General features: G+C 39.5%; 2 protein-coding genes across 3 annotated transcripts; one reads left to right on the forward strand and one right to left on the reverse strand.

The window, feature by feature from the left end:
- Positions 1-1,813: 1,813 nt before the first annotated feature.
- On the reverse strand, positions 1,814-6,330 carry srsf3b (serine and arginine rich splicing factor 3b). Its single transcript, XM_077573247.1, has 6 exons — positions 6,168-6,330; positions 5,221-5,431; positions 4,992-5,132; positions 2,797-2,835; positions 2,403-2,489; positions 1,814-2,310 (listed from the first exon to the last, which is right to left on the reverse strand). Exons 2-6 carry the CDS (start codon positions 5,421-5,423, stop codon positions 2,283-2,285), a joined length of 498 nt encoding a protein of 165 aa, XP_077429373.1. The 5' UTR covers positions 5,424-5,431; positions 6,168-6,330; the 3' UTR covers positions 1,814-2,282.
- Positions 6,331-7,902: 1,572 nt separating this feature from the next.
- LOC144056399 (S-adenosylhomocysteine hydrolase-like protein 1) lies at positions 7,903-19,405 on the forward strand. 2 transcript variants are annotated; one of them, XM_077573188.1, is made up of 17 exons: positions 7,903-8,384; positions 10,209-10,320; positions 10,471-10,614; positions 11,432-11,532; positions 11,697-11,799; positions 12,412-12,506; positions 12,583-12,689; positions 12,778-12,894; positions 13,699-13,762; positions 14,652-14,740; positions 14,889-14,959; positions 15,045-15,139; positions 15,264-15,362; positions 15,472-15,540; positions 16,191-16,269; positions 16,477-16,597; positions 16,754-19,405. In XM_077573188.1, the coding sequence occupies exons 1-17, from the start codon at positions 8,217-8,219 to the stop codon at positions 16,758-16,760; spliced, it is 1,641 nt and encodes a 546-aa protein (XP_077429314.1). In that variant the 5' UTR covers positions 7,903-8,216; the 3' UTR covers positions 16,761-19,405. The 2 variants fall into 2 exon arrangements, with proteins under 2 accessions (XP_077429314.1, XP_077429315.1); XM_077573189.1 differs by lacking the exon at positions 16,754-19,405 and having other exon boundaries at positions 16,477-16,601.
- Positions 19,406-19,741: the final 336 nt, after the last annotated feature.

Here is a 19,741-nt window from a genome sequence, read left to right on the forward strand (position 1 = left end):
TGCATACAGTTGAAACCTAAAAAAAAAAATCCAGTACAGTACATTTTAAAATGTTCATGTAATTGTTTTGCTTTTTGAAGTACAGCGATTTTTTTTTGTATGGTTCTGTTGTATTTAACGTTTATTTACAATAAATGTTATTGCCATTGGTAATCAAACTGGTGGCAGCTAAATACTTACTGGGTGAAAAAAAAACTTCCAACGTTGACTGTAGATAATGAAATGGATGTGTTTTCTACGTGTCACATCTCCGTGGGCGTCACATGACATCCATCCATCATGTACTGTTGAGGGTACATAACAGTGGGTGGATAATATACCACCTTAACATAACCGAGTGGATTCCCGCGAGTTCCTGGAGTGTGGGAGGTGCTCCTGTGGAGAGCCGTGAGGCACCGCCCACGGTCACATAATTTACGTCACAAGTCTGTGGAAAAGCGCGCGCAATTTTGAGAGCGCCATTCCGATCACAGGGCAAAAGGAACTTCTCAATATCATTGAATGAACTCACAGAAAAGGCACAATGTGGAGCACCATGTTTTATTGAAACAAAATCAGATTGCCAAACTACAGGACACAAGAGATGTATTGACTGTTGGATAATGGATGAGCCAATTAAGGTACATTATGTTCATTGAGGAAGGTTCAACATACCGGTATTAGTTTGTATCTGTTTATGTTCATGTAAAATTGCAAAGAGAGTTTATGGGCAGCCTTCATGTATAGTGGAATTAAAAAAAAAAAAAAAAAGTCTACACGCTGCTGTTCAAATGCGAGACTATTGTAATGTAATATAAACAAAAACTACATAAGGACAAATACTTTCAAAATCTTTTTCACTATTAATGTGACCTATAACCTGCATAACTCAATATTTAACTATTCGAGACTGGAGTGAACCATAAACAATTGAGATAATGTGGTTGTACAAGTGTTTAGAATTGAAAAGGGAGTCAGAATGCCACCATTTAAAGCGTGATTAACCCCAAATAAAGTTCAGATATTTTAGCATGCATGTCCTGACATTTTTTCCCTTCTTTTTCTTTCTACTGAGCAGCATTTTGAACTATTCATAATTCTTTCCACCTTGACTGGGGCCCCGATTCCATCTAAAGAAAAACAGCCCCAAAGCAGGATGATGCCACCATGCTTCAGTGTTCTTTTGATGATGTGGAGTGTTGTGGTTGCACAAACATACCTTTTGGAGTTCAAGCCAGGTCTCATTTCATCAGACAATAACGCATTTTCCCATTTTGGGAGGTTTCATCATTAATTTTGAAAAGATCATCTTGGTCTCATACATCACATCACCAAAACCTGGCAATTTACTTAATACGTTGAAGACTCTTATTTGGATGTCGTATCTTTTCCTGGGGAAAGGGTTAAAATGTTCACATGGGCAGCGTGGATTACACGACTAACCTACACAGCGGACAATGCGTACAAGTGAGTGAAAACATGACACATATACTGTAGTTAAGGCAAATACAGTATCATCATTCTTTGATGAATATAGGAAGCTCTAACGAGTATCACGTATGACCCCCCCTTATCTATAGTTGTAATATAGTGGTTATGAGAAATGGAAGGGTGGGGTCATTTCTGTTTTGATAAAATCCACCAAGTGTTATTCACCCCCTTTTAGAACACCCCAAAAATGTCAAGTTTGTTTAAACTAACATTGTGTTATCAATGAAGCTATTTTAAACACTTTAGATCCATCTATGTATAAAAATGGCATCCCCAAAACAGGGTTTAATGTTTGGAAATTACTGCATCTTGATAAAGCAACAAGAGGAAAAGCAGTGCAAACTTGTTTTAAACAACCAGTATTTTTAATTGAGAGACAGACAATTTCATAGTATCAAATAGTATAATGAAAAATGGATACGTTCCATCCTTGTAGATCACACACAGATGGAAACCTTCACAATTATGTAAGGAAGTCGACCCTCCGAATCACCTAGGAAGTTACTCATGAGTCACATTTCTTCCTTCTTAATCTGATATACACAATGAAAATGAACTGACTATGGGTCAAACTACACGTATCCTTGTATAAAAACAGGAACAAAAAAAATAAGTGATTACTGGTGGAATGCTGGTCTGGTGCACTTCTTTCAGGACTTGTGAGTCCTCACACCTGTGCACACCCAATGTATGTAAAACAACCATAACAAAACTGGGGAGACTAAAACTCTTGACGGATAAAAAACAAAATCAATGTCCATCATGTGAAAACAAAGTACAACCGTTTTCTTCATCTCTCTCATCCTGTTCTTCTACTTCCTGTCATTCGATCTGGAACGACTGTTGAAAGAGAAAAACAGATTTGCAATTCAGTCAAAGGGCCACTGAAAATCCAGTTGCATTTATCCAGCCAGAGGATTAAAGCCATGTACCTCCTTGACCGAGAGAAGGACCTTGAAGGTTTGTGGTTCCTGTCCCGAGAGAGGGAACGCTCCCTCCTCCTGTCTCTCGAGAAAGACCTAAATAAAACAAAAACATTCCATTAAATCTACAAATACCATGGAAGGTAGAACAAGCGACGTGGTGGACAAACGCAACTCAAGTGGATCATTCTGGTAAACTTAAGTTTCAGACTCTTCGCTGCCAAGCTACTGGCGCACTGAAATAGAAAAACTATGACCTTCAGGTTTTAAGGCTCTACATTCCATTCTGTAATATTTTTTTGAGCAACAAAAAACTGGTCAAGGAAGAAGCAGATGGCCACCACGTTGGAAAACAAAAACATAAAAAGTAAATGATCAATGAATATAAAGAAAAGTGAGATACCTGCTGCGGCTACGACTGAAGCTCCTCCTGCGTGGAGATCTGTGTGGGGGAAATGTGAAAATGTTAACAACTTCAACTGACGCACGCATCATCGCTAGACCTTTACATTCAACTCGTGTTAGTTTGCGGGCCCCCATCAGATCTGCACTACGTACATGGTTTTACAAAATATATCAACCACTAGCATTGGGCCGTATGCCAATAGATTCTTCAGAGGGTCAAACCTAACCCACAGTACAAGGTCCATACAACAACTATGTTAGGTGTAAAATGCAAATGAAGCCAGTGTCGTGTCTCAAGATGAGCCATCTTAACACCAACTGCCCCTTATGTGACGATGAGACGCTGCACCGTGGATTGGCACATTTGTACGATTAAACGTCTTACTGGTCCACTGCATGTTCACCAAGACAACGTTTGGAAACAATGCGTTAACAGCTTTTAGGTACAGATTAATCCATAACTATGCTCAAACCCCCATGTAGAATAACTTCTAATCAGAATCTCTGGACAAGTTGCAGAGATTTGATGGTGGGCCCTTCACCTTTGGAAATAAGGAATTACAGTAATGGGTGAGAAAAAAAAAGAAAAAAAAAGTCAAATTTATTTAAATGCAGTTAAAAAAAAGAGAAAAAAAAGATCAACCTTCGTAAACCAGCTGTCTCGTCATTTTTTAAAACTTATCAGTGTACTGAATGAAGCAGGAAAACTTACTAGTATTTTTGGTTTTCAACAAGCTAGATATGACGAAAGGGAGGCAGACTGTCGGCCGGGTAGGAAGAATTGGCAGAATAGGCCTGGCCAGATGCTGCGAGGTGATAAGGTGGCAGGCAGGTGGGGGCTGGCTGCTGCTTTTTCCCTGCTTTAATTGGTTAGCTGAAGGCTGCTGCTGGTAGGTTGTCGACATTTGGAAACGCGATACGCTGATTGGAATGTGAGGTGGGCCGCTGCCGTTTGGGTTAAGGTTGAAGGAGGAGGTGGTTGAGAAGAGCATGATGAGGAACCAATGGCCTGGTGCAACCTGACGACTGGCCATGCCTGGGTCATGTGACAGCACCAGTCAAGCTGATTGAGGCAGGATGGTCAGCAGTCACATGATGCTGAAAGAGGACTAGTTGATTGACTCTGAGGGTGGTGAGAAGAGGCATGGTGGTGGCTCTGCAACGGGTTTCATTCTTATTAATATATATGAAAAATAAAAAGCATCCTCAAACAAAAAAGGAAAAGCATCACATTTGGCACTCTTACACCCTCCCAGTTTAACAACTTTTGTCTCATTTCATACAATAAATGTGGAAACCTCGAGTCAAGTGCACACTAAGTGCTTAAAGCTTACCATCGATATTTTATAACTAGAATCCTGCTACAGACTGTGCAGTACCTGCAAAGTGATTACTGGTTAGCGTTAAGGAAAACAAATTCAGTTATTAAAAACAATTTAAAGATATGTTTTTTGTGCTTATTCAAGTAGTGTAACTGTTCAATAAGCCACTGTATGTCAAAAGAAAATTCCATGCGTTGGCCATATAATTAAAAAACTCACGTGCTCTCACAAGCATCTTTAATAAAGGCAAAAGTGATGTTAAATGTTCATTTATCCATTATATTGTTTATATATATTTCACAATCCTCTATGTTGGACTAATTATTCTCTATAAAATTGTTTTTGTTAATGTATTGTGGTGGCTGAAAAGGTTAATTGAAGTTGCATTATTTCCTACAGGAAATATTGTTTCTGTTTTCATACTATTTGGTTTTAGTCAGACATTTGGGAACGCATTAATCATGACAGCTGAGGTTCTGCTGCACTACATGTATCAATAAACTGAAGAAATTGCAATGAACATTAAAATTAACAGGGTTATTGCTCTAAAGCTTACTTGATAGGTACCAAACATACACTATGTGGTCAAATCACTTTGCAGGGACTACAAAATGTAACGGGAGCTATTTTATCAAAAATAATATTGAATATTTAATTGTCCCTATAAAATGATACTGTCAATGACATTGATAACATGAGCCTTACACAGAAAAAAAAAGTTTAGAATGCATAAAAAGACAACACTAGCCTCAAATCGGAAAATACCCCGTGAATGAAAGTGACAGCAGCAATTGCCAGGATTGCATTACAAATGTAGGCTATGGTCGACCCATGTCAAAAACATCTCGTTTTTGTCTTGTCTTGTTTTCACCTTCGCCTTGCCGGTGGACTACGCCGCCTGTAATCATCTCGGTCTCGGGGGCGCCTGCTCCACGAAGGCGGGGCGCCGCGGGAGCGACTGCGCTTCTCCCCATTGGACAGCTCTACTCGCACACGGCAACCACACAATGTTCTAGGGAAGACCGAAGACATAGAATGCGGCAATTAGTACAAACATTGCTATCGTAATTGTATCATGTTTAGCTGGGCTGACATCCTACCTCCCATCAAGCTCACGCACTGCATCAGTAGCATCTCTGGGGTCTTCAAATTCTACAAAGGCAAAGCCTGGGGGGTTCCTAGCCACCCACACACTGCGGAGAGGCCCATAGTAACTGAATGATCTTTCTAACTCGGTCTTGTTTCCATTGTTGCCCAGATTTCCGACATAGACCTTGCAGTCAAGTGGACATTCACGGTGCATGACTGGATCTGTAAATGGAAAAAATATATATATTAAAAAAAACTAAGGATACAATTATGCATGTTGTCATTTTCCTGGTTGTAGCACTGTGTTCGCAACTCAAGCTCAAATTTACATCCTGGTGTGGTTTACCATAATAATCACAAAGGGGGGGAAACAAAAACACAGCTATTTAACAAGTAGCACCATCTGAACCAGTCACAAGAACAATACATGATCGATAAGATAATGCGATAACGTTTAGCTTTTGCAATATTAATTCGAAATGTCTATTCATGTTCGGAAAATAGATGTCTGGCAAGATGGATGGTGGATAGATTGTACACCAGTACGTAGAAGCTTATTAATTATCGCATTCAGTAATGTAGGGAGGACCTGGGCCTATTTTTCTGCTCACGGCTAGCTCACAGCTGTGCTAGCTAGCCTTAGCTCGAAAGGCCGTTGTTCTAAGTCTCTCACGGTGAACAAAACGCCCACGGGCAACTTTTCAGCTAACTGTAAAAAACCACTTAACGATGCTCCACCTCAACTATTAAAATATGTAATTCATATAAAACAGAATTTTTCGTCCCTTCGAAGCTATCGGCTAGCACAAAAGAGCTAAAATGGCGTCTCCTCTTTCAAGGCCTCAGCGTGCGGTCGCAGAAATCAAACAATAGATTACACATTTGTTTCCAATTGATTAATCAGAACAATGATGCAAAGCTAGAATCTTACTCACACAATGGTGTAAAAGAACCTTACCTTATCGGTATTAATTAGGAGTTTGATTTGGTCAGCGCTTCCTTCGAGCACGATGTACCTTTCCCGCTGTCGATGGAAAATGGCGTTATCTCGTTCGAAAACCAAGCTAGTCCTAGGAGGGCGGGGCAATTTTAGGTTCCTCGCTCCGAAATAAAATGTAACTGGGTTCCATTAATTTTCATATAATACACTTTTAAAAATTATTTTTTTTCTGACAGGGAATGCCTCCCGTGCTGAAACAGCCATGTGGAAGTCCTACAAAAAATAATAAGATACATTAATCAATAGATAACTTAATAATATAATATACCAATTTCATGTCAGTCCAATGCAAATTTAAATAAAAAAAGAAAAGAAAAATACTTCTTGTACTTATAAAAGATAACTTTTATTTATGAGGAACTACTAACACAAAAATGGTGGCCCACTGAAGTGCTCTTTTTACATAACGCTAGAGACAAAGCTACTGAAGACAAACAGCTTCGTAGAGGGATGGGCGAGTTCCAGGTATCGTTATCTGGCCGATACACACCCTTATGTTAAGGTATCGTGGACGTTTTACGATCAGGAACTCGAAATTAGAGAAGAATATAACAATAATAATGCGTAACAAATTAATAATACATCAGATTTAGATTTCATATGGGCCTATGGTCTGATAGGTCTTTCTTAAAAATGATCTGTCATTGTTTTGTTCTCTGAAAATTTTATGGATTTATGTATCGTGAAATGACGCTCTCTGCTCATTGAAAAGCATTGGACTTTGGATCCTTGCAATTTGATTTCTGAGGATTATTTTGATTTCAAAATTTGATGAAATGTCATTTGAATACTATGAAAATCTGCCCGGTTTGCATGATAGTCACAGGCAAAAGCAATACAATCCGCCGTTTGTTTTCACTATATAAAGAAAATAAGCATTTACATTGTGTTGCATTGGGGAAATATCAGAAATACCCGTATGTTCAGAATTGTCAATACCATCAAGTCAAAAATTAGCCAGCCCCTCAATCATTATGTGCAACTGTGTCTGATTTCCACCATGTAAAGGTTTGTTTGTTTGTTTGAAAAACCCATTGGAAGTAATTTCCCTCTATCTACGGATTTTTACATCAAGTCAAATAGTCTCAAAGGGCTTCATAAGCCCACACTTGACAAATATTAGTGATATATCCTGATCCAAACCCCTTGACTTGAGGCATTCAATCTACATTTACATTGAAAATACGTGAACTCCCCCCCCCCTTTTTTTTTTCATTTAACATCTGGGCACCCCCCCAAATCAAGTTAATTAGCACTGAAAAAGACATTTAACAGGGGTTATTTTGTGTTCATGTTAGAAGAAAGACCACAATATATGATCAAATGTTTTCATAAATAGCATTTTATTTTAAATTGTCTTCTTGGGAATGGAAAAGTCAAGCTACCAATAGGCAGGAATGACCTTCATGCAATTTTAAAGTGTTTACTCCACAGTATATATTTAATGTAGGAATCGGTAGAATGCCCTTATGGCAAATGAAATAGAGCAATGAAATAGGGCGAGTGGTTAAAAAAAGCAATAAAAAGAACAGAAAAAAATGTTAGTGCGTTGTCGTTTTGATGATTCGCAAATTACAATCATCCAAAATACATACAAAATATGGAAAATTCCCGCACTCTGATGGTTTCATTGAACGCTTCTTGTTGAGGGAAACGCCCCCTCGTCCCGTTAGCCACCACCCACAAACTCACTCAGCTGGGGCAGCAGGTGACAGTTTGAGCCCGTCCGAGGAACAACACCGACCTCACTCAGGCTAACAACATAACAACGACACTCACAGCGCCAGAAAAAAAAAAGCCTACTTTATTATTCATACTTTACATTGCGTCATTTGTAACTCCCTTTTCCTCTCGTTGGCGCCGCGTAGCTCACCAGCATTTGTCAGGACATCGATGCCATTTGCCTCTGACGTTGACAAGCAGAGAAAACGAAGGATTTAAGCGGCACGTCGTCTACCGAAGGCTTTCCTTCTTGTCCTGACAACGACTGACAAGCCACCGCCGACAATGTCAGAGCCGACCGCGGAGGTGAAGCAGGCGAGCAAAGAGGTGAAAGAAAGCGAAAACGTGGCCGAGAAATATTCTGTCATGACGGTGAGCAAGAACACCGAAATGAACATGGAAGAGCTGTCGTCCGCCTTCAGCGCCGTGCCCACTCACAAGCCGGTGAAAAAGGTAACGACGCCGTCCCAAGTTCGAAACCTATTCAGAATGGTTACTGCTGCATTTTGCGACCTATTTCAGGCAATAATCGTTTAATGAGCGGGTCTAACACCCAGCTAAGCTAAACTCTTCTCAACTGGATTCCTGTCCTTTGAACTAAGCCTTACAACTAGCGTCTTCTTCACTTAAGACGGAGATAAGATATCTACTTTTCCCAGCATCATTATGCTGACATTTTAATTTTATACTGTGTCTACTTTTCCCCTTTATCCCACCATATGAGTAGAAGTGACATTTTTTTTTATAAGGACAACACACCCTGCGTCCTGAGCAAAATGTATTTTAATTTCTTACAATGTGCCATATCCATCTCTTGGTCTTGTCGGCTGCTAGACTTTTCACACTCAGGTTACCTGTGACCCAAACAAGGTCACTCACCATGGAGACAGCTAGTCTGACACTGCACTGAGCAAAAATAAGGGTAGATAAACCCATACCATATTTTCATGTTGGTACAAGAAGAATGGATGTCAGTGGTGGAGCTGCAAACATTGTAAAGAATTACTGATGCATTCATGTAGGCCAAATATGAACAGAACACAGTGCCGGTTTGTTCCGTATCATCAAAGAATAAGTAAGAAGTCACTCTTTGAATTGTTGCAAAGTCTTTGAAAGGGAAAGTATCTGTTGACACAGGGACGTACAAAAGAAGATCGGGTAAAGTGTTGGGTAACAAAAACAGAGTATAACTAGGCTCTCATCAGAATTCTCTTTCTAATGTTTAACTCAGCAAACTTGTTTTGACGTTAAACTTTCACATCCTCTTTCCTTTTAGGGAGTGACACAAATGCATCATCACTGTTCCTGGAACACAATGTTTTTGTATATATTTTTCATGATTCAGGGATTGTCATTTGAATAAATTCCCTTGATTGGATCAGAGGGAAATTGTTTTGATTGAATCATATTATTATAATGGGATTTCAGAACCTCTCTGAATGTTACTTTCCCTGATTTCCATTCTACATCGTTAGAGTTTTTGTTTTCTTCCTAGCACAGTGCAGCTGTCCCAAACTCACAGATTTGTAATGATACCAATTGTTTTAATAGCTGGAATAATAATGACAACAATAGTTATACGATTGGTGATAACAAAAAACAAGAAAAATAATCATTGTGAGAAAAAGGATGAATTTGTGGTACACAAAACCAAGAAGTATCGCAACATCAAAAATAAAGATCACATGTCAAACAACGTGAGCCCTAGAGTGTTTCAAAAGGTATAATAACTTAAAAGCGCTCTGTAATAAATACAGTGTATTTGCTCTGAGAGTAACAAAACCCTGGATTCAGTTTAGCTTTTGGGACTGCGCCATCCAGTGCGTGGTGAAGTATGCCTGTGTCATGTCAGGTAGATCTCAAGAAAACCACTTCTCTTATTGTTCTTTGTTGCTATAGTACGGTATTTACACTGGTATGCAGAGAGTTTAGTGGCAGTGCCTAGAAACCAGAGATGGATCACGGTTGAATACCTGGCTCAACTTCAGACGTGAAGCCCAATGAGACTGGAGTTGCGTCTCCCTCAATCCCCACTTGATTGGTCACATGAAACCTTATACACTTGCTCAGAATGTTGCTTCATGGTGTGAAGTCTCTGCTGAGCTTCGGAGGGGTATCGGTAATTTATTACCTGGACCGTCTGCAGTACTGTACCAGACACTCACGCGGGTACACGCAGATAAATCACTAAGTAGCGTACTTACTGAATCTTGATATTTCTATGGCAGTAAATGACCCTTGGAATCGCATGCATTAATTTCTAATATGACCTTTCAGCAAATCCAGTTTGTGGAGGACAAACAGGAGTTCAGCCGGTTCCCCACCAAAGCAGGCCGCCGTTCCCTGTCACGCTCCATTTCTCAGTCGTCCACTGATAGCTACAGCTCAGGTAAGAAGCTGAGTCAGTCCTCCCAATCATCTAATTTTAGTCTCAAACCAAACAGTAACGTGCTTTTGTTGGAATATTCACCCGCAGCCTTGCGTTTCCTTTCAACTCAGCGGCGTCTGTCCTCTTTTTAATCTCTGTTGTAATTCCCAGCTGCGTCCTACACAGACAGCTCAGACGACGAAACTTCACCACGGGACAAAACACAGGTGAACTCCAAGGGCAGCAGTGACTTCTGTGTCAAGAACATTAAACAAGCCGAGTTTGGGAGACGTGAGATTGAGATTGCTGAACAAGGTGGGACACACGCTAGCATGTTATTTAATTAAATACTGGCAATTTAGTCATTTGTTGTCAATACATTCTGATGCATACATTTTGCAACATTTAAAAGTCTTATTGGACTGTGTTTACCTAAATAACAATACTTATTGATTGACCTTTCAATGTATTCATGTAACAATATTGGGGCCCATCAGCCATAATTTGGACATCCTCAAAATAATTAGCAATATCTAAATATGGGGACTGACATGAAGATAATGTAATTACTCCTTCCTGCCTTTATTTTGGGCCAATACGATTATGACATCACATTTGTTGCAACATGTCCCTGGCTGATCTCTTATACTCTGCTGCCACCTGCTGGCCGTTTTTTGTCTGACTTCACTGCATGTGCGCAACATTTCTAGCTTTTCTGCTCTTTTCTCATTTGTCACACAGGTGAGACAAAGTGAACATATTTGTGACAAAAATTTCTATTGATCACTGCTTTACAACATGTAAATAGCCTCCGCGTCTTTGGCAAGTTTTCGTGCGATTGAGTCCGTGATTGCCTTCCACCAAGTTGCTTTGTTGTCATACGGGAACTCAATATGAAAATGATTCGCCTCATGTTGACTGTTTTCTTGTCACTAATTCACCTTTTTGACAAACAGTCAGAAAACGCTAAATATAGTGGCCGGATCTGTATGTTGGCAATACTGTTTTTGCTTTTCTAAACTAGCTCATCCAGCCCGGCTATTTGTTACAAAAGCACGTATGTGCATCTGGCATCTGCCTACGACACTGTTCTCTCTCTCCCACTCACCTCTCTTTAACGTTCTGTTCTCAGACATGTCAGCACTGATCGCTCTCAGGAAGAGAGCACAGAGTGAGAAACCATTAGCAGGTGCCAAAATTGTGGGCTGCACTCACATCACTGCACAGACCGCAGTAAGATATTTCTCTTTCTTAGAGGTTCAGTTTGATCCGACTTATTATAGTTTTAATCATTAAACCATTATAGTTTTTGGTGACATATAGTGAGTGCAGGTTGTGGTGTGCCTCTTGTTAAAATGAGAACAATAAATCTCATCTAGTCTCATCTGTGGTTTCAGGTGCTGATTGAGACTCTGGTGGCTCTTGGGGCCCAATGCCGCTGGACTGCCTGCAACATTTACTCCACACAAAATGAAGTGGCCTCTGCTCTGTCAGAGATAGGTAAACGCGAGAGCAGATTAAACTCTTGCCGTGACCCCATAAATACTCTGGCTTGGATACAGTACAAAAAGCCTCTGTCGCACATTATTACTTTGTAGATAAAGTGTTTTTTTGGTGTGTGGACTTCTGGACCTCTAAACCATTTTTAATGGGCAAAAGAGTAGTTTTATGTTAAGATCCTGTGATGGGAAGCAGGGATCTTAATGGAAACATTAAGCATTATTAGGTGGTTGCTATGTGGTGGTCAAAGTATGCAATTTATTTCTCTGTAGATCATTTGTAGTCTGGCTGGTTAATGGTTTGCTACAGAGTAGTAGCAAGCCAGACTGAGGACATATGCGTCAAAGATTATAGGGTAGGCCTGCTGTTTGGGGGAGTTAATGTTTACAGTGTATTTTTAAGGAAAAACGCAATACAGCAAGTGGATAGCAAAAAACAAAAGCCCTTTAGACCACTGCTGTCCCAATCAATGACAATTTCAGAAATGCAGTCCTGTTGAATGCTAAGCTAGTGCTATAACCCACACAGCATTATTTCTGCTTTTTTATGCTTATGCAATTGAAGGGTTGTCAACATTTAAAACCTGGATATCACCCATGTGACACATTTCAGGTGTGGCTGTGTTTGCCTGGAAAGGGGAGTCTGAGGATGATTTCTGGTGGTGCATTGACCGCTGTGTCAACACTGAGGGATGGCAGCCTAACATGGTATATAACAACATTGGAAGCTAGAGTAGAAAAATGACCATGGTTCAACTGAGAAATAAATTTTTCTTCCTGCTAGATCCTCGACGATGGAGGCGACCTGACACACTGGATGTACAAGAAATACCCAAATGTATTCAAGAAGATCCGAGGAATTGTAGAGGAGAGCGTCACCGGGGTTCACAGGTTATCTAACATAAATACGCGACTGCACTATCCAAACACGGCAGGAGTGTCCAATGTGAAGCCAGCAGACTGCGTCTCCTCTTTCCAGGCTGTATCAGCTCTCCAAAGCGGGAAAACTGTGCGTGCCAGCCATGAATGTCAATGATTCTGTGACGAAGCAAAAGTTTGACAACCTTTACTGCTGCAGAGAGTCTATCTTGGACGGGTGAGTGAGTTTGATACGTGAGTCCTTGTAGGCTGATCACGATTGTCAAGTCCAAACAATTGTACAGAATGTTTATTTGGCAGCTCCACTTAGACATTTGATGCCATGCACAAAGAAAGCTTGTGATATGTCAGCAATCCAAACTACAATAGCTCTGCTCATTTTCACCAAGGCCACCTCTGAATAGTTCAGTACTATTGCACAATGTGTCTACAGTTGTGTATGCAATGGGAAAATGTTTTCAACTGTTCTACTGCCAGCTCACTCACAATTTATTGCTTCCTTTCCTTCTGATTAATAATCGGCCAGATAGACTGTTGTGTTCCATCATCAAATGCAACTCAAATGGCACTCAGCAGAGTGCAGGCCTCCTAATTTAGGTCAGCCTTCATAAGAACCAGCCACCTTCATATGACAGAGTTGTATTATTTACATTAATGTCTTTAATATGAATGTTAACAATATAACAAAATTTAATGTGTATATAGGAGTTTTACGGCCACACTGAAAAGGAGAAAAATACAAAAACAGTCTTGATTATGAAAATGTATTCCAATTAATTTGAAATTTCATGAGATTAGAGAAAATCCATACTTTTAAAGAGAATACATGTATAATTATATTTAAATCCATAGTGGGAGATAAGCGCATCACTTCACAGCACTTTAATTTATTGTGCGGTACATTCAGTGCAGTGAGACTGACTGTTCAGTGGAATGCTGACTCAGCTGATTTTACATTCACTGACAGGCCATTTCCCACCTCCACACAATGTGCTAATGATCTGCCTCTGTTGTCTTTAAGATTGAAGAGAACCACAGATGTCATGTTTGGAGGCAAGCAGGTGGTTGTATGTGGCTACGGTGAGGTGAGCTGCTTCATTTAATATTCCGATGCCATTTGTACACAGTAAATTCTGAAGAGTACATTTTACTCTTAAAAAGAGTCAAATTTACACTTGGAAAACAGTAAAAATATTCAGAGTCAATTTTCAGTGTGTAAGAGAGAATTTGCCCTTCTCATGAAAAACCTATTAAAGATTTTTCACTCAGAAATTCTAAGTACATTTTGCAAGGAGAGATTTTGACTACATTTGAATGCATAGTTGTTTTTTCAAATCACAAAATTCAGCTTGGGACACTGCCACTCTACGACCTGAGCTATGCCACTCCTACTGTTTGCTAGTATCCGAAAGAAGACAAAAAAAAACATTGTTTTTTGGTCTCTCGGAGGTATGAAGATGCCAGCTGACATGAATGATATACTAACACACAGTAGGAGTGGCTTAGCTCAGGTGGTAGAGTGCCGGTCTCCCAAGCTGAAGTTTGTGAGTTTGTTCCTCAACCCTTGTGTGATTTTTAGTAACATTTAGTCAAAATTTCTCCTTGCTAAATTTACTTTGACTTTCTGGCGGAAAAAATCTTTAACAGTTTTTTTTTCATTGGATAGGCAAATTCTTTCACACACACACAAATTTACTCTGAATATTTTATTCTCTTCCATGTCAAGTGTACATTTTACTCTGTTTAGAGTGGGACCAAATAGACTGTGTTTAAGACTTAAAATTTACTCTACGGAATTGACTGTGTAATTATAATAATGATAAGCAGAAAAGTCATGATTTATCACTGCACATTGACAGATGACACTGAGGTTTGCCTAGCGCTCTTATGACAAGTACTGTCACGTTTTAAAATAGCTGTTTACATCTTGAAAATACTGTTTAGTGTTTACAATGCCTTATTTTGTCTTTGAAGGTTGGAAAAGGTTGTTGCGCTGCACTGAAAGCTCTTGGGGCTATCGTCTACATTACAGAGATCGATCCTATTTGTGCCCTGCAAGCTTGGTGAGCAAAACAGAAGTACAATGTTAAAACTTGATGGAAAAGTAAATCCTAAATGTAGTTAAGCTATCTAAAACTATTCATGTATTTCCGAAACGTATCTGCATTTGTCATTGTGCTCACGCAACGTCTTCCTCTTGCGTGTGAACAGCATGGATGGTTTCCGAGTGGTGAAGCTGAATGAGGTCATCCGCCATGTTGATATCACCATCACATGCACTGGTAACTCCACTCAACACTCTCTCTCACTGTGGCTTGGAGCCATGTAGACTGTGCACGCTCACGGTTGGTGGACCTTTTTCCGCAGGAAACAAGAATGTGGTGACCAGAGACCAGCTGGACCGCATGAAAAACGGCTCCATTGTATGCAACATGGGCCACTCAAACACTGAGATTGATGTGGTGAATACCTATTTCTGAATGGAGCGTTCCGAGGGTCATTCTAACTCGACGTATATTTATTTGAGATGTCAAACACAATTCAATAATCATGTGCTTATGTGACTGGAACTCCCCCCACCCCCAGGCAAGCCTTCGCACCCCTGAGCTGACATGGGAGAGGGTGCGTTCACAGGTCGACCACGTCATTTGGCCTGATGGCAAGAGAGTCATCCTGCTGGCTGAAGTGAGTGCACATATGTAACAGATACATTCATTGCTCTTATTTATAGAGTGCACTAGAAAGTACTTGTAGGAAACACAATACAAACTGTAAATGCTGTTGCTTTTTTTAGGGACGCCTCCTCAATCTCAGCTGCTCCACTGTTCCTACCTTTGTCCTGTCCATCACCGCCACCACTCAGGTTAACAACACTTATTCAAAGCCTGTATATGATACACAGCAACAAACAAGCGCAGTGTGTATGCAAGAGGGGGGCTGAACTGTCAACTTTCCACCCTATCAGTAGGGGTTAGAATGATCTTGAAGTTGATTCATCGACTGCGCAGCAAACTAACAGCAGTGCCTCAAGCATGTGGGAATGTTTTATTGAAAATAAGACGAGTAGAACGCTCACTTGTAAAATTATGTAATTCTATTCTCAACGATAACAAAAGCACAAGTGATATGCACACCCATCTTAAAAAAAGGCACCTGCTAATGCTAGCTCACAAACAGCTCACGTTGGTAATCAGCTAGTTCACCAAACGCCTGTAACAGAAAAGGCTGAGAAGACCGTCGAGTCTTGTCTGTTTTTCGTTTTTTTTATGAAAGTATTGTGGCTAGTAGCAAAGCTGCAGTTGAGTTACATGAACTGGAGTTATATAAGTTCTATCTGCGAGGCAATGAAGGGGTGAACTTGTATTTGGAGACTGAAGGCAAACAGTTATAGCGAGTTGACAACTAAAATAATATCCTTGATATCATCGACTAAGTTGTTCAACCCCTAATTTGCATATATAATATGATCATATTGACGTATTTATGGTTAGACACCAGGTTGTTTTTTTTCAGGCCCTGGCCTTGATAGAGTTGTACAATGCTCCAGAGGGACGGTACAAGCAAGATGTTTACCTGCTTCCTAAGAAAATGGGTAAGGAGAATTATGTACATATAGAACTGTACTATGATTTATCGTATTTTTTCCAAAATTATAAGCAGTGGTCTGTTTCTAGTTTTAAAGATTACCATCTGATATCTTTCTCTAATTTACCTTCCATGTACATTTCTGAAATAACATTTGAGCTGCAGATATAATGTTTCAATCTTTGTGATTTCCTTTCAAAAATCTGTCGTCCAGATGAATACGTGGCCAGTCTGCATCTAGCAACCTTTGATGCCCACCTGACGGAGCTCAGCGATGAACAGGCAAAATATTTGGGCCTGAATAAGAATGGTCCTTTCAAACCCAACTACTACAGGTAATGGTTGAATATCTGTCTTAACCATTAAGATGGAAGCTATTTGTTTTGAACTTGCTTTACATCTCAATGCCAGTTGCGCAAACGTACGAATAGTAGTAACTTTTTGATCAGGCTTTTTATCCCCAACTTTTTGTTGTTGTTTGCTCTACACAGGTATTAGCCTGCAAAAAGCTACACCTCAGCACAACCACGTGTTGATGACTGCCAAGACACAAGATCTGTTGGTGTATCCCCTATTTTGTAGTCTACGCAAGACGACATTTTAGTGTATGTTTGTATTTGTCTCATCTATTTTATTTCACAGAAATACTTGTGATAGTCCACATGAATACACAAATGTATTGTCAGATTATGGTGCACCGGTATCAACTAGATATTGTTAATTGTTTTTAGACTGTTGTGCCAAAAATACTGTCAGGGAAAGGTTACAGATTTAAAATAGTAACTGTTGACTTTATGTGATGAAAAGAAATTAATCAAATACTTATATGGGATGTGAAGTTTCTTAACCTTGTGCAAGGAAATCTGGAAACTTTTAAACTGACTGATACCTTAAATTGGTCATCAACCTCATGTATGAGACAGATGACGACTGTCAATGGCAGGTCTAATCTTGCCTGATTTTAACTATAAAGAGCCATATAGCTATATATATGGGCCAAACCACAGTTTTGGTTAGTAAATATTTGACTCATTTGATCTGGTGATCAATCTAATTGTTGCGCTGCGTCTGCTAGATCTAGTTGTAGCAATTATGCTTATAAATGAGCCACAACATCTATGATGTTGTAAGAAATGCGTTGGCATTTGATACCGTCCCGCAGGCGAAAAAGCCAACTTAGGTTAACATGGCCCTGCTGACCGAATACATTCCAATGATGAGCTACAGAGGAGATTCTTGCCCCTGTGTTGTCAACTCTCTGTAGGTAAACTAATTCTAGTACTTTATGATCCTGGAAGAGCCGTGATTTGTTTCGGAAGTAGAATGATAAGATGATGCATGCACCTCAGGGCAGTTAATTACAGTAATGTCCATTTGCACGGGTCACCAACCTTTTGGAAACTGAGAGCTACTCTTTTGGGGTACTAATTAAAGTCTGAAATACCAAATTTGCTCAAATCACCTCATGTGTTATTTGCATTTAACAATATTCATGTGAAAACACTGATCAAATGAAATATTCCTCACATAATGATCAAGAATGACTTATTATGCAACACTTTATTCCTATTAATGTCTTCAAGTGTTTACATCTCCAAATGATCACTTCTATGACATTCCTAGGAAATTACTATGTCCCATCACTGGTGAGCAATTTTCAAACTGGCCCGCGAGCTACTCGTCGGTGACCTCTGATCTATAGCGTTGTTGTCATTCTTAGGATGTTATCAAATAGATGAAAATAAAATAGTCCACTGTGAATCCATACCGTTGCAACTGATGTATATTGTATTGTGTGAGTCACATACTGCCTGCTCCGCAAAGTCTAGAACAGTGTTTGTGCTGTATACACAGCCACCATAAGCTCATCTCAGTGGCATTTATCAAGACACAACACGCACGCTGTACTCATAGCGGTACACAAAATATGTGTTGTTTGATTTAGCTATAGATTGAAGTAACATAATCTATACCCCCCTTTTCCTCACAATGTTTTAAACAAAAACATGCTTTGTCATCGTATTAGAGACGTTGTAGTTAGCCGAGTGTACACGGTGTTCTCTTGTGCTTTTGCACTGCTCATGTTTTGCAACTGCTACTATTTGTGAGGCTTGCTCTTGCACCTATTATACTGCTATTATTTCTCTACTTCTTCTTGTGTTTTAAATTTAAGGACCATGTTGAATGACTCAATGACTGATTGAGTTAAGAGATAGTCTTGCTTTATGTATTCCAATATGTATTTGATCTTTACTATGTGGGCCACCTCATTACTGTCCCAAATGTTACAATATACTCATTTGACCTTCAATTTCAGCACCTTTTAACAGAACCTTAACATATTCCTACATTGAAGTTATAAGGAAATTGAAGTTTTTCTTTTAATCTACCGGATTTTATTGAAAAGTAGCCTTGTGTGAGCTATTATGTCACCTTTGCACTTGTCATTTCAAGAGCATTTGAACCAAAGGTATCTTATCTATGAGGGCATCATTGTCAGGAAGCTGAGTGCCGTAACCATGGTTACTGCCCAGCTGACAGTGCCTTGTGACTCACTTTAGTACAGTTTGTATCTGCAGTACGTGTGTGTGTGTTTTTGCAAGTATTGCTGATGCTCACAACATGGTTGTTCTGCTATGCAGTTTTCTTTTGTCAAAAATAATTGAATCCTGCCGCAGTGGAGAGCTGTTACTCATGTAGTCATTACATTCATTTGAAGTGAATACACAGTATTTTTGTTCTCCCATCGTACAGCCCTTGTAATGTATTGTATCTCTGTAATTTTGTGTTTTTCCATGTAATAATCACAACTAAGTCCTACACTGATCTTTTCCTTTTAGCACTTAATATGCCTCCTATAATAGATACAAGCTGCTTTGATGAATAATAACTTCATTTTAAATTGTTTATGTCAAATAAGAGGACAGATTAATGTTTTTTGTTTTGATGGTTGTCAACTGAATAATATATGCACACCACTGTGATTTTTACAGCTGTACACTTTGTAGTCTGGTGTGGAGACAGAGTTATTTAAAGAAGGCTTTGAGCACAGTAACGGTATTTAGTTTTAGAACACAATCACAACAGTAAACTGTATGCTGTGGGCACCGTTCCCTTTAATAAACTGCTGGTAACTGATCAAATGTCTATGGCAAATCATTTTGCAAGAAGTAACTAAAGCTTTTTAAGATGATGCATATTATTCCATGACATGCAGCAGCAATAAATGACATCACAAATGAACAGGATGACCCAAAAAGTAGCTATACACTTTTTAAATTAACTTAATTAGAAAGGAATGGACACAGGTGGTCACAAAGAATGATGGAAGGCAATAAAGAAACAAGGATGTTTAAAAGGGTAGAAGGAAAGATGGATAGAAGAAATATGCTTCTATACGTCTTCTCTTTGCTTCAATGTATGAAAGAAAGAGAATATGGAAGCACGAACAAGTTTGCCATAAGGAGACCCAGTCTTGA

This window comes from Vanacampus margaritifer, chromosome 8 (genome assembly GCF_051991255.1).
Source record: "Vanacampus margaritifer isolate UIUO_Vmar chromosome 8, RoL_Vmar_1.0, whole genome shotgun sequence".
Classification (NCBI taxonomy): Eukaryota; Metazoa; Chordata; class Actinopteri; order Syngnathiformes; family Syngnathidae; genus Vanacampus; species Vanacampus margaritifer.

What these genes read in the sequence shown, in the direction of transcription:
- srsf3b (XM_077573247.1), bottom strand. Translation starts at nt 5,423, where the DNA reads ATGCACCGTGAATGTCCACTTGACTGCAAGGTCTATGTCGGAAATCTG. An exon ending in TTCAGTCGTAGCCGCAGCAG is followed by an intron (nt 2,490 to 2,796) that starts GTATCTCACTTT and finishes TGTTTTATTTAG; the next exon opens with GTCTTTCTCGAGAGACAGGA. An exon ending in TCCTTCTCTCGGTCAAGGAG is followed by an intron (nt 2,311 to 2,402) that starts GTACATGGCTTT and finishes CTCTTTCAACAG; the next exon opens with TCGTTCCAGATCGAATGACA.
- LOC144056399 (XM_077573188.1), top strand. Translation starts at nt 8,217, where the DNA reads ATGTCAGAGCCGACCGCGGAGGTGAAGCAGGCGAGCAAAGAGGTGAAA. An exon ending in GATTGAGATTGCTGAACAAG is followed by an intron (nt 10,615 to 11,431) that starts GTGGGACACACG and finishes TTCTGTTCTCAG; the next exon opens with ACATGTCAGCACTGATCGCT. An exon ending in CCATCACCGCCACCACTCAG is followed by an intron (nt 15,541 to 16,190) that starts GTTAACAACACT and finishes GTTTTTTTTCAG; the next exon opens with GCCCTGGCCTTGATAGAGTT.